The sequence below is a fragment of the Rhincodon typus genome, chromosome 12, assembly GCF_021869965.1.
Source record: "Rhincodon typus isolate 14 chromosome 12, sRhiTyp1.1, whole genome shotgun sequence".
Classification (NCBI taxonomy): Eukaryota; Metazoa; Chordata; class Chondrichthyes; order Orectolobiformes; family Rhincodontidae; genus Rhincodon; species Rhincodon typus.
The window spans coordinates 27184329-27197978 of record NC_063343.1 but is presented as its reverse complement, the minus strand read 5'-3'; the positions used below and the strand labels follow the sequence as shown (position 1 = coordinate 27197978).

At 39.7% G+C, this 13650-nt stretch overlaps 1 protein-coding gene across 2 annotated transcripts in view; it reads left to right on the top strand.

Moving 5' to 3' along the window:
• Positions 1-471: 471 nt before the first annotated feature.
• Positions 472-13650, top strand: part of LOC109933961 (peroxisome proliferator-activated receptor gamma coactivator 1-alpha-like) — a 139020-nt gene continuing 125841 nt past the window's right edge. For both annotated transcript variants that reach the window (XM_048604026.1, XM_048604027.1), the window contains exon 1: positions 472-561. In XM_048604026.1, the coding sequence (XP_048459983.1) occupies positions 484-561 (78 nt within the window). In that variant the 5' untranslated portion in view covers positions 472-483. The remainder of the gene's footprint in view (positions 562-13650) is intronic.

Here is a 13650-nt window from a genome sequence, read left to right as displayed (position 1 = left end):
TCTACTCTGCCCTAAATTCTAACTAGTCTGATGGTTAGAATGCCGAATGCTCTCGTCTTTGAAACATCGGGACTAACAGCACCCTAGTTTCTAAATGTCAGGGAGAAAAAATAATGCGTACAAAATAAAAACCGAAAGAACTGAGGAACAAGTTCTGAGGAAGGGTCACCGAACCCGAAACATTAACTCTGATTTTTTTTTCACAGATGCTGTCAGACCTGCTGAGCTTTTCCAGCAACTTCTATTTTTGTTGTTCAAAACAAAAGTTTACATTCTTCGGCAAGTAACGCGGGTCATTTTGTACACAATGAGTAGCGCATTAACTTGCACACTGCCACCCTCTGGTGTAACGAGAGAGCAGACGACTTGCAGTACCGCTGCCGTCCACAGGGCTGGCCGAGGAGCAGCAGTGAGCTCACTGTGCCGGCTCTGGGGATCTCCGCGACCGTCACTCACTCTCTCACACACACACACCGCGGGAAGATGGCGGATTGCACGCTAACGGATGAGGACTTCTCTTTATTCGTCTTCAACTACCTGACAGAAAACGCGGAGTCTCAGGTAAGGAGCGGCGCTTCGCTTCCCTTTCCCTGCATGAGAGTGGAGCCGGTTATTAATCGCAGCCCGGGTTGGGGGTGTTTTTTTTTCTTTTGCCCTGTCTTGAAGCGGCTAGCCGGCTCTCACTGTCTGTCTGCCTCTCTCTTTCTGCAAAGTCCTGTTTGTGTTGGAGAGGGAGCGCAGGCACCGGCTTCACGTGCTCGGAACCCGGGACAGCACCTGAGCGCCCGCTCGCGCCCTGGCTGCCTGGTTACCTGCTCGTTGCCGGGTTACAGTTGTAGCAAATCCCTCCAAGTGTCAATTGCCTCGGATCGCTTCATTCATTCATTCCGGACACGTGGGCGCTGCAAGTTACAATTAATCTCGTCTCGATTCTCCTTTTTGCACTGAGCCCCGCGATCGCTTTCCAAAGTGCGCCTGCAGAAGAGGCAGCGTGAAGGGGAATCAGAAAGGTGGTGGGGGTGGGAAGAAAACAAAATAAAAATCAGCAACTTGTACTCCGCCTAGATGCTTTATTTCAGGCAGTGTTAAAGTCAGGTTCCTAGAGAATGAGGGCAGATGAAGAAATGTATTTATTTCTTCCTTCCCGATTCTTGTATAACAGTGAAACAGATGGATTCAGCAGGAAACAGTGTGAGAGGTTGCGTAACTTGGGGAATTACTTAACATTTAATGCACATGTAATGATCTCGAGGAAGGCAGATGACGGCAGCAAACTCCGGTTGGGACCACTTCAGAATGAGTGACATATTAGAGCTGTCTCGTTATTTCTTACCCAAACTCGCGCCGTCCTCCTCCTAAGGCGCGATAACACTGATTACTGTTTTTTTCCAGATCCTGGATAGGGCCAAGCATCTCGAATGCTCCTGATTATATAGTTACAAACTTGAGCAGTTTCTTGCATGTAATTTATAAAACGCTGCAAGGGATTTTTATTTTTGCGTTTGTCTGCAAAAATCATATCTCCCCCCCGGCAAGGCCGAAGAAAACCTTGACAAATACGAATGCTGTTTATATAGTATTAAATGCTAATATACATTGCGTGAAGCCTGCGAGCACGGGTTATGAAAGCCTGTTTGATCGTGTGTCACATGAGTACTTACTGCACCGAGCAGTGCTGACGTCTCCGCTCTACTCTAGCACTGGGAGGCGAGGATGAACCCCCTGCCTCTGCATTTCTGGAATAACTGGCTGCACATCTTAAGTAGCGCGTCTACTTAAGAGGACTTACACTGCAGATGTGTAATAAATAAACCTCACTTTGTTTGATTATCGAATGTTGATTGTAACCACCTGCGGTTATTTCAGATGTTCATGCCTGGCCAGTAAAGATTATATATTTAGAATGGCCTGGTAAACTTAAATGTTGCTTTATCGCTGTGCGCAAAGAGTCATGTCTAATACAAAATGCCAGTGAGAAATTCCATTGCCTATCGCGTGTGTGTGTGTTTTTTTTTTGACACGTTCTAACTTTCCAGTGTCTGGCCTGATCTACTTACGGTATTAAGATAGGATGCACCAAAGCTCTTTAATGCATCACCTCACTGTAACCCATGACACTGCCATCTAGTGCTACAGAGCTATTTTTGGTGATAGTCGCACAGGCTTGTAATACCAGCTGAGAGAACCATTGACAGTATCTGAAGTCATTTCTTTTTGGAACGTTCTTGTTAACATATACACATTACTGATACAGGGATAGTAACAAAGTTGTACCATGAACAGAAATAAGCAGATTCATTGCCCTTCATTGTTTTGGGCAACGTCCTCCACCCCTCCCCAACCTGAAATTTCTAGGTAACGTAATCTATTGACAAAATTGAGAAATATTGCTCCATAGGTCAAATATTGCATGAGGGTGAGATCTTTGAATGGTAAATAAATTACATTGCTGATGGTTTCTTCATGATCTGTTGATAAACTGTTGAAAAACATTTAACTTTAAATAAACACTGTGCAGCCACTGTCAATTCTTTCGAACAGTTCTTGCTATTTAAGACCATGTACGGAACCTGTGTATTGCTGAATATAACTTTCTATGTCATTTTTCTGAGTTCATGCGAAAGCAGTCTCTCAGAAATATCACAAGTGGGCACAGAACTTGGCATGGGCACAGCTTCTGCAGAATCAGTCAACTCCTTCACAAATCCGATTACAACATTCCAACAGCTTATACACAAGTTTTAACTTTTACCCCTTGACATAGTTTGCTCCCTTCTTAATGGGAAAACCACACAAGTGTTGCTCCCAAAAGGTCAGATCATACTCTGTGGCCCTGCATTATTTAAAAAGAGTCCAGAAGCACATCTCCATTCTTTGCACTATGTTTATCTATTAGCTGCCAGGATGGAAAGTCTGAAAGTGTGGAACTGCAAGAGATCTTCAGCTTGTTGAGAAGGAATTGGGGAGAAAAACAAAGACTTTTAGAACTGTTAGAAACAGTGATTGTAAAGTAGCATGATTTTACAATAATTAGAAAAGCATGCTTATGAACATTTGTCTGGGGAGTTAGAAGGACCTTATTTAGTATCACAGTCCATTCAGCTTTATCCCTTTGCTACCGAGTCATTTCCTTGGAGAATAATACTTTTGTATTTTGACCCTGGTGTAGCTTAGTCCATTTGCAAAAACAAAGTTGGTCAATCCTTTTGCGCTTGGAATCCCACTTCTTGCCTCAATAAAAATGGATTATACACATGTGACACGTTAATTCAAAAACTATGTCTAGGGCTGAAAATAAACCAGGTAATCTATGCCCATGTGACTCCCTCTCACAACAGTTTAAGACAGACTAGAGAATGGACAGGATTGCTACATCCTTTTTTCTCGGTCATTAAATCAGTAGCAGCTTAATTTCACAGCAACATTAAAATTATAAAGATTTCACTTTCCTTTTCATAACCTTGACAAGCCAGCTAGCTTCTATCATTCGTCTAGTTGTGAAAAATTGTGTGAGAATGAGTGAACAGCACCAAATTTGATTTATTCCCAAACAGCTAACATTGAGAATAATAGGCCCTCTTAATACAGTACATTTCATATACTAAGATGTAAACAGGAGATAATGGAATCTTAGATATAGGCAAAGGAAATGGATGTAAGGTGACAACTGTGCAGTTAAGTAAGAATCTGAGGAGCTGTTGAGTGAAGAGATGTGTCTAAGTGGAAGGTTTTTAGAACAGATTTTTAGGTTGTATCGGCTAGTGAGAATGCGTAGACTCAATGGGTGCTGTTGAAGAGTGCAGTAATGATTTCTAATAAAAATAAGGATTTTGATTTATGTATGCCTGCAACAGGAAGCCAGTGGTGATCACTGGCATGATGAGTCATTGAAATGTAGTAGGACACAAGATATGATAGTGAAGTTCTAAAGCGATCTTACAATAGCAGCTACTTTAAAAAAAACTACATACATTTTATATAACTCAGTGTATTTTATGCTGTTTATCTAGGTTGGTCAAAGAGTACTGACACAACTATTACAATACAGTGTAAATTCTCCCTTGGGAGATTGTTTACTAGTCAACTCAGTAGCATATGTATAACCCTAGTGGCTTAGTAACTACACTGGCAACCAGAATGTCTACTGCTTAATAAAATATTATGCATCAATTTTCTTCATTGAGGTCATTTACTTTGAGAAACAAAATTGATTGCATTGCTATTTAAAGCTGGATCACACTTCAGCTGAGCTGAGATGGAATGGATTAATGTTTTAAAGATGGCACAAGGTACGTCCTGCACAGAAGTGACCCCTGGTATCTCACTGACATAAACAGGAAATACTAAGAGAACAGTTTAGCCAAAGTATAAACCTGTGTTATAGTTCTGCAGGATCAGATTTGCTTCTCTACAGTCAGCAAGTTTTCTGCATGCCCTATATAATTTACCATAAAAGCAGGAACTTGATCAGCTGTAAGCAACACCAGTAGGGGGCCCAGGAACCATAACACTATACTAGGCTTATTAGACTAGATCTAGATCAAACAAAGACCAAGAATAACATGCATGAAGAAGGGGATTGTTACAACTTTTACTTATTTTAAAAACTTGATAGGTAGTAGCAGAATCAGTATCAAACTTTTAGAAAAAAAGACTTTATTTGAAGTGTTTTGTTTTTGCCCAGTTAAACAATTATTTATGATTTGCTTATCTCCATAGATATGCAAACTTTTATTGGTTTCTTTATTCATGAGTAAACGTTAACATAATGGCAAGTTGTTTTTGATGTGCAATCTGGCAGGAAAGACCAGAAGTCTACACCACAGAAACAAAACAAATACACCTACCAGCACTCTTCTGGAATTCAAGTGAAATGATTGAAGGACAAGATGGGAAAAAAATTGATTTGTTTGTCCAACCTTCAATATACTAACCTTCACTATAGATGGCATTAATTCAAAATACAGGAATGGCATGTGAGTGTCTCTGACTTTCTGGTTATGTGTGGAAAGTTTAATAGTTCAGGCCCACAGTTAACCAATTGTTATCTGTTGAGGCACTGTTGATATTGAGTTGTCTGAAGTGTTATGATGCTACATTCTAGCTTTTATAAATCTTTCATCTCATCCATAATTAAACACAATTCTCAGCTTACGATATCTGTAGCGCTAAATGGTGCCAGATGGTAGAAGTTTGTAAAATGTAAGGGCAGTCTCTATATTTGGATGGCAGCTTGCAAATGACAGTTTGAGTAACATGCTGTAGTTTGGATTTTGTAATAGGTTATCCAATTATGCGTATCATCTGGGGTAAGTGTTGGTAACTTGCTACGTAACTCACTGTTGTAACAACTGAGGTAAGCAACTTCATGCACCAGTTTTTTAAAAAAATTCTGTCATATGGTGTGAGTATTGTAGGCAAGGCTGACATTTGTTGCTCATCTGTATTTGCTCTTAAATTGATGGTAGTTAGCTATTGCCTTACACTCGTACACAGCTTATCTGGTGTTGTGGTACACTGCATACTGTTGGAGGGGGAGTTCTGAGATTTTGACCCAGCGATAGTGAAGGAATATAGTCCCAAGTCATGAGGTTGTGTGTTTAGGGGCAAACCATTTTTTAATTCATTCACAAAATGTGGGCATTGTCGGTTAGAGTAGCATTTATTGCCCTTGAGTATATAGTGGTGAGCTGTTACCTTGAACTGCTGCTGCTGGGGAGGGAGTTTCAGGATTTTGACCCAGTGACAGTGCAGAAGCAGTGATATGGTAGTAAGTCAAATTTGATTTATGGCTTGGAGAGGAATTGCAGTTGTTGGTGTCTATGTATCTGCTGCTGTTCTCCTTCAGGGTGGTGGAGGTCATAGGTTTGGAAGGTGCTGTCAGAAGACCCTTGATGAGTGTTGCACTTGTTCTCTTAGGTGGTACAGTTCACTTATTTGGAACATGCTTTTGTGCATCTTGTACGCAAGATGGTACACACTGCTGTGCATTTGTGTGATGGGGAATGAAAGTTTGAGGTGTTGGAGCAGGTGGTGATCAGATAGTTTGTTTTGTTCTTGATTGTGTTGAGCTTCTTGAGTGTAGGAGCTACACTTAGCCAGGCAATTGGGGAATATTCCATCACCCTCCTGACTTGTACCTTGTAGATAGTGGACAGATTGTAGGGAATCAGAAGGTGATTTGGTGGTAGTAGCCTCCTTATTTAAGTTTGTTCATGCTGTAAGTGACTGTATTGGCTCCTGTGGGTCTTTTGAAAGTGTACAGTGCGGTAAAAGATTGGTGTGTAAGTTCACAGGGCTGGCACTTCATATTATTGTTGGAGCTTGGGGAAACAATAGCCATGTCAACTCTGAGTATGTTGGATGTTGCATGAATTATTCATCACGTGATTCCTAGTCTGTGACCTCCAGCTGCCACAGAGCCAATGGCTAATCAGTTTACGTTTCTGATTGCTGGTAAATTGGAGGATGTTCATGGTGGAAGATCTATGCTGTTGAATGATAAGGGAAGATGGTTAGATACTGTTTTGGAAAAACCGTCATTGTCTGGCTCTCGTGTGGTATGACTATTGCTTGATTGCAGTGACTCAACACAAGGGATGACCTGAGTCATTTGTTCTTTGCTAAAGAGAATGGTTTTATTTTGAGTGAAAACATCCAGCCTTTCAATAACTAGTGGTTGATAACAGATATTTATGCTTTAAAGTGTGGCTATTCCTGCATGTGATCATGGGAATCAGATTTTAAAATGAGGAAATCTGCAGCCACTCCTGATCATTTTGCGAATTTTTTTTCCCCCCCATTCCTTATTTGAACATTGTTAGAAACATTGAAACTAGGAACCGATGTAGGCCATTCAGCTATTCAAACTTGCTCCACCATTCGATATGAACATGACCAATCCTGTATCTCAATGTCATATTCCTGCTTTTACTCCACGCCCTTGATGCCTTTATTATCTTAAAAAAATTGTTCTGGTGAACTTTTCTCTTTGAATATTGCAAAAAATTGAGCACAGTTTAAAAAAAAAACCCTTTGTCATATTTACTAATATAGGAAAATATGATGGATTCATTTTGCACAGCAACAGTAAAGTGATAACAATGTATATTATATCTTTGATGTTGTGAATGGTTCCAAGACACTTAGTTGGAATATTGCCAAACAAAGTTACCCCAGCCTCAAATGGAAGTATTCAGACAGGTAGGCAAAAACTGGCCAGTGAGCTGTGTTTAATAGAAGAGAGAGGCAAAGAGATATGAGGAAAGAATCCCAGAGCTTACAACCCTGGTAACTGAAGGCTGAATTCTGCCATTAGCAGAGCAATTAAAATCGGGCACCCTCAAGAGGCCAGAATTGGAGGAGTTCTCTGAGGATCTTGGAAGATTGTAGGGCTGGAGGATATTAGTAATTGGGAGAGTGTGGCCATGGAGAGAATTAAAAGCAATACGGGAATTTTAAAATCAAGCCATTGCTTAATGGCGAGTCAGTGCAGATAGCAAGAACTTCAGTGATGGGTGAATGTGACCCATGTCAGCATATGATCGTTTAATTCCTCGGATTCCAGCAACACATTCACATTTACCTTGATATGAATACTCAAGTTGTGCCGTGCAATAGATTTTAAATAACATGCTAAGGTTGTGAAATGCACTTTGAAATTATCTTAGAGGAATTACTACATCAATACACTGACAGACAGATAGGTTTCAAAGGTCAGAGAGATCATTGAATCCATAATGAATTCTCAAATGTTCTTGAAACAATTTAGAGTAATGCATAATGTATCATGTAACATAGTCACAGAAACATAAGTTGGGATATTTTCAGTGACTGACAAGATACTTGATTGACCACTTGCTGAAGCATTCTAAGCTAATAATGCAAATGTTGTTTTCTATGTGTGTCACACTTAAAGGAAGCCATATTGAAAATAATGAAGAATACAGTGATCCACCTGACACCAGCTTGCAAAGAAGGTTTTAAATATTTTGGTTACAAATGCAGGAAAGGATAAGATTGAAATTTGTGCAAGGTCGTCCCTGCAGCTGCACACCATTCCTTTTGCCACCTCTCCTCCAATACCCTTTACTCCCCCCCAGGCTCACCTCCACCCCTAGCCCTTGGAGCCCCACACTTACTGCTGGGATTAGACAGAGAAACCAACCAATCAGATTGGCCAACCACACTCTGGGGTCAGAATTTCTCCTGCTTGATTGGTGGCAGTCTCATCTCCAGCCAGTCATTAGAACATTAAATTGCACCAGGGCAGCCAATAGCAGCAGGCATATGTTCCCACAGAGCCTTGAGGTGGCGAAGTGGGAAATCCTACCACTTGGAAAATCCTGATTTAGGTACTAAAAAAACTCACATTAACTTTGCTTAACTGTTTTTCTGAGGGTGAGACAAAGGCAAATTGTTGGACCATTTTTTAAAATTCTCTCTTGGGATGGGGTGTCACTGGCTGGGCCACATTTTATTGCCCAACCCTAGTTCCTTTTTGAACCATTTGAAGTCCATGTTTTGTAGGTCCTCCCATAAGGCTATTAGGGAGGGAATTCCAGGATTTTGGCCTAGTGACAATGAAGGAATGGTGATAAATTTCTATGACAGGATGGTGAGTGGCTTGGAGGTGAACATCCAGGTGGTGGTTAGCACAGTGTCTAAATCTGATGAATTTTGAGATATATTTGCTCTCAGTATTTGTTGCAGTGCTGTGTTTATGAACTTGCTGAAGTGACAGACCTATAGGGAAATACTTATTGATCCATCTGTCCGTCCACACAATTGTGAAATTTTACACATCAAAATACTTACATTCGCCAACCCAGATCCACGTGTTTTCTTAGGAGGAACTGGAAATGACTAGTACCAAACAGGTTATCTGGGAGTTGGAAAATTTCTGTCTGTTCCCTTTAGCAATCAGAACTAGTCCAGGAGATAATGCCCTGAATTACATCGAGTCATTCTACTTTTCCGAGATGATCTTCACATCAGCTAAAAACAGGTGCAGCTCTTAGGAATACAGTTAATCAACATTTCCTGCATGAGCCAGTAACCTTTTTCCGTAGATCCAGTAATCCCTGGCAAAAACTCGCGACCAAACATCCAACCTTCTAAACTGGATATCTTATATAACTTGAAAGTATGACACCTGGTTATCACTAAGTTATTCGTAATTGATCTCCATATGCCAGTGTGGTCCCTTTATTGTTTTACATCTCAATTGGATCACTCTGAACTTAAGTTTCTTTAAAGGATGGACTCCAAACCCATTGAGCAGTTTTAGGGGATTAGTTGGTTAGCGTGTGGTTCAGAATAATACTAGAAACATGGAGTTTTTCCCTGTGCCACTGAGGTAGACTTGAGACCTGCCTGCTCACTCTGCCCTGTTACAATATCACATTGTAACATTACCTGTGGTTCAACACCCTGTGAAAAATTGAGGATGTGATCTGAAGAAGGCAAAAATGCTTTGAGCTATTATTCACATTGCATCATAGAAGTGGCCTCATATTCATGCCGCTTTCAAAAATAAATGTGATTCAGCTTATCTAGGCATTTTTCAGAATTGTTGGGAGCTGTTTTTTTCTTCCTCAAGTACTGTCATCAAAGCCAAGCTGATAGTTTGTTGCAGCAAAATTTTAGACAGACATGCAGATTCTTGCAAAAGACATAATGTGGGTTTGTTAGTGAATATTATGCATAGGAGCAGATTCTTGCTACCTCATATTAGCCAGTTTCACAATAGATCCAGGAGATTGAGACTGTCTTTGTTTAGTTTGCTTTTGGCATTTGATACAGTGGGTGTATTGTGATATGAACATGTGACTGACAACTCATTTGCTTTGGAAGTCTGTTTTAGCTGTGCTGCATAAGTGTTCTGCATGCAGTTTGATCATGTGCCTCATGAGTCGAGAGGCCACACTTATTCCATATATGTTCTGGCAGACCAAGGAATCCTAGATATCTTCAATAATTCTTTCCACAGCTCTCAACACCATTTTTGGTTGTTCTTCACATACGTGCTTTGCTACATGCAGACTCGACTATTCCAATGCACTTCTGGCTGCCCTCCCATGTTTTTACCCTGCATAAAATTAAGGTAATCCAAAATGCTGCTGCCCATGCCCTAACTTGCAGCACATTCATCCTCACCCCTCTACTTGCTGACATATATTGGCTTTTGATTATGCAATGTCTCGATTTTTAAAATGCTCATTATTTTTAAATTCCACCATGGTCTCACCCCTCATCTTTGTACTCTTTCTCAGACCTCCAGCACTCTGAGATATCTGTGATTCTCAAAATTTGCTCCCTCAGTATTTCTGTTTGAATTGCTCCAACAATGGCCATTCTGCCTTCATTTGCCAAGGCTCTAAACTCTGGATTCCAGCCCACCCACAAACCGTTCCCTTGTCTTCTCCTCTTTCCTCTTTTAAGACACCCTTTAATGCCAAACTCTTTTATAAAGCATTTGGGCAGCTGCCTGAATGTCTCCTTGTGTGGGCCTCAGTGTAAAATATTTGTTTGGCAGCTCTCCTGTGAAGTACCATGGGATAGTTTACAACATCAAAAGTGCTATATAGAGCAAGTTGTTGTTGTTGAACTTTTATACAGTATCTCCATTTTCATTTAACTGCACCTTTGTAAAATATGCAAAACTTCACTTTGCGTAAATGTATTTTATAGCATAAAGCTAACGTGTGCTTCAGAAAATGTATTGGAATTGATTATTGCTAGTTCATCGATTATTGTTTTTAAAAGTAATGATTTTCACCGTATGATTGTTATTGAATTACATGGGTGTGCACTTGAAGGTTTAAGACCAAGAGTACCTTGACAGCAGCAAAGACAATAAAATAACAAATATTTAATTGAGTAAGTTTAAAGTCTCTATTTTCTCAATTTCCTGACATGTTCTTGTTAGTTTGTTTCTTTTTGGGTCTCCTCATCACTCTTTTTGACTCTTTTGTAGGAGTGGGGGCTAGAATGGCTAATCTGTTTGTAGTTCCTTGCTAGTACTGCTGTGTAACTCCCTGCAGAGTAGCTCTGTTCAGTGCCTTTGCTGTGTATCTCTGCCAAATATGTTAACTATAAGCAGGAAGTCATCAAGTGGAGGAACATTTAATTTGAATCAGTCAGCAATGTGCTACAACACAATATTGCTATGTTTCAAATTGTATGATGGACACAGTTTCTTGCTGACTACTTCAAACAAAACCATGCCTTCAGCAATGATTTTAAAATCTGCTGTTAGAGTATCTAATGCTATGGATCACATGTTGAATGTCGAATGTCATTTCCACACAACAAACATGACTTACATGATTTATTACAAGTATTTGAGTTTCTTTCAAAGCTGTAAGGTCCCTGACCAAGAGTCCATGCTATTCAACTTATGGATAATTATTATTACTGTGCAGTATAAGGAGACAATGTTATGATAAGTGAATGTATGTCATGTTTTTTGGTTGAAACTCTCTCTATTAATGTGACCACTGTGAAATTTTAAACCATCTGAAGGTTAGTGAAAATTGAAAACTGATGGTTGAACCACCTTTAGAAAACAACTAAGAATTGACAGTGAGCTTGCCAACATTGACACCCTGGAAAAATGAATTGTTAGGTTTGACTGCACTCCTTCAGGTTTACGCACCTTGTCTGTTTTTATCCAGATAGCAACAGTGTCTGCACTTCAAACTAATTTGCTGCATGTGAGGTAGTTTTTAGATACCTGCAGGGCATAATAAAGTGCTATACAAAGGCATGTTTGCATAAATTAATTTTATTGTTAAGATTATTTTCTGGTGAAAGGTTAGCTGTCCCCACAAATGGTTCATTGTGTCAGATGCTGTCTGGCTACAGCTATCAGACATTCATTAAAAGAGCATCACATTAAAAGCTTAGTGTATATTTAACTGTGTGACATTGTATTATTCATACTGTGAAAATCTGTTGTGTAATTTTTCCATAAAGTAACGTTTATTCCCCATATTCCTCATAAAATTATCTACCTGGTAATGGATGTATTACAATATCAGTACAGGCAGTGACTACTTTTGTTTCTGGCATTTCCAGTAAATGTCTGGTGAGTGTTTTGATTTGCTATTTTCCATGACATAGGATTCCTCTGGTAAAGTCTATCAAAAATATGCTTTAAATGTTTTCACTTTATGTCTATCCTCTCTTGAAGGGGCCTAATAATGATTGGACAGTGCATGCCTTGCCACTGCATCTCAATAACCTCCTCAAGTTGCACAGCCCTGAGAGCTCTGTACCCTTCCAATTTTGGCCGTTTGCACATCTAGCAAGTTTTTAACTATCTCAGCACTAGACTTAGGAACTCTCCATTAAGCTTCTCTGCCACTCTACCTGCTTTTCTTCCTTTCAGACACTTTAACATACATCTTGCCACCTGCCCTAACATCTTGAGTGGGTTGATGCCAAATCTTGTTTGATATGAAGTGCCTTTGGACATTTTACCATTTTTAAAATGCTTTATAAATGCAAGTCCTTGTTGCTACATCATCGACTACTCTCCAATCTCAAATTAGACTTCACATTGACTCGGCTCATAGCAAAAACTATTTCTGTCCTCATTTGAAGTCCTCAACAAGCAGGAGAGGCCTGCACATATCAACCAGAAGTGAGACCTCTGCCATTCTTTCAAAACTCACCCAAAGTGCTGAGTAAACTGTAGTGGCAAAATGAGTTAATCTTTTGGAGGTGAAGATTAGACTTTAGTTTTCCTGTCCATTGCACCATGCTGAACAATAGTGTAGTTCCACAGGGCCGTTAAAGAAGTTTTCTTATTTTTAAATTGCTCATTTCCTGACAATAGGAGAAGCTATAATAACTTAAAAAGCTCCTCACTCTGTTCTAAATCACTATGGTTTGTATTTATGTATGTTGTACAAAAAGGGGAAGATGTCAGTATTGAGAAATGGAGAACTCAAGTATCAACTGGAAAGGAGCACAAATAATTTTTTAAGTTCATTGATGGGATGTAGGCTTTCCTGGCAAGGACAGCATTTATTGTCATGTCTGTACAATGCATTAGTTTGCTAGGTTATTAGCAGACAGTTAAGAATGAAACACATGTCGGTTTGGAGTCAGATATAGACCACAGTGGGTTAAGACGTAGACTTCCTTCCCTAAAGTACATTAGATGGTTTGCTGGTCTTTGCTTATACTATCATTTTCCAGATCTATTTAATTAAAATAATTTTAGTTTTCCTGGTGCCATGGATTTTAAAATCTCATCCTTGGGTTACGAGTTCAGTCACATACACTAATATAAATCATATCAAAGCTTGCACTTTCTGAAACCCACTTGTCCCTATGGTATTTTTGTATCACTCAAAACTGTCCTTTGAACTGTCTGATATTATCAAGAAAAACCATGTTAGATGTAATTTGTTACTAGATCTATGCCAACTGACAAGTAGGGGCAATGTTGGCATACTGGTAATGTCACTGGGTTAGTAATTGAGAACCCCAGGCTAATGTTCCGGGGATTTACATTCAAATGACAGAGGATGAAATTTGAATTCAACAGAAATCTAGGGTAAAACATTGGTCTAATGGCGATCATGTCGATTGTCATAAAACCCATCTGGTTTCATTAATGTCCTTATTGGGGAGGTA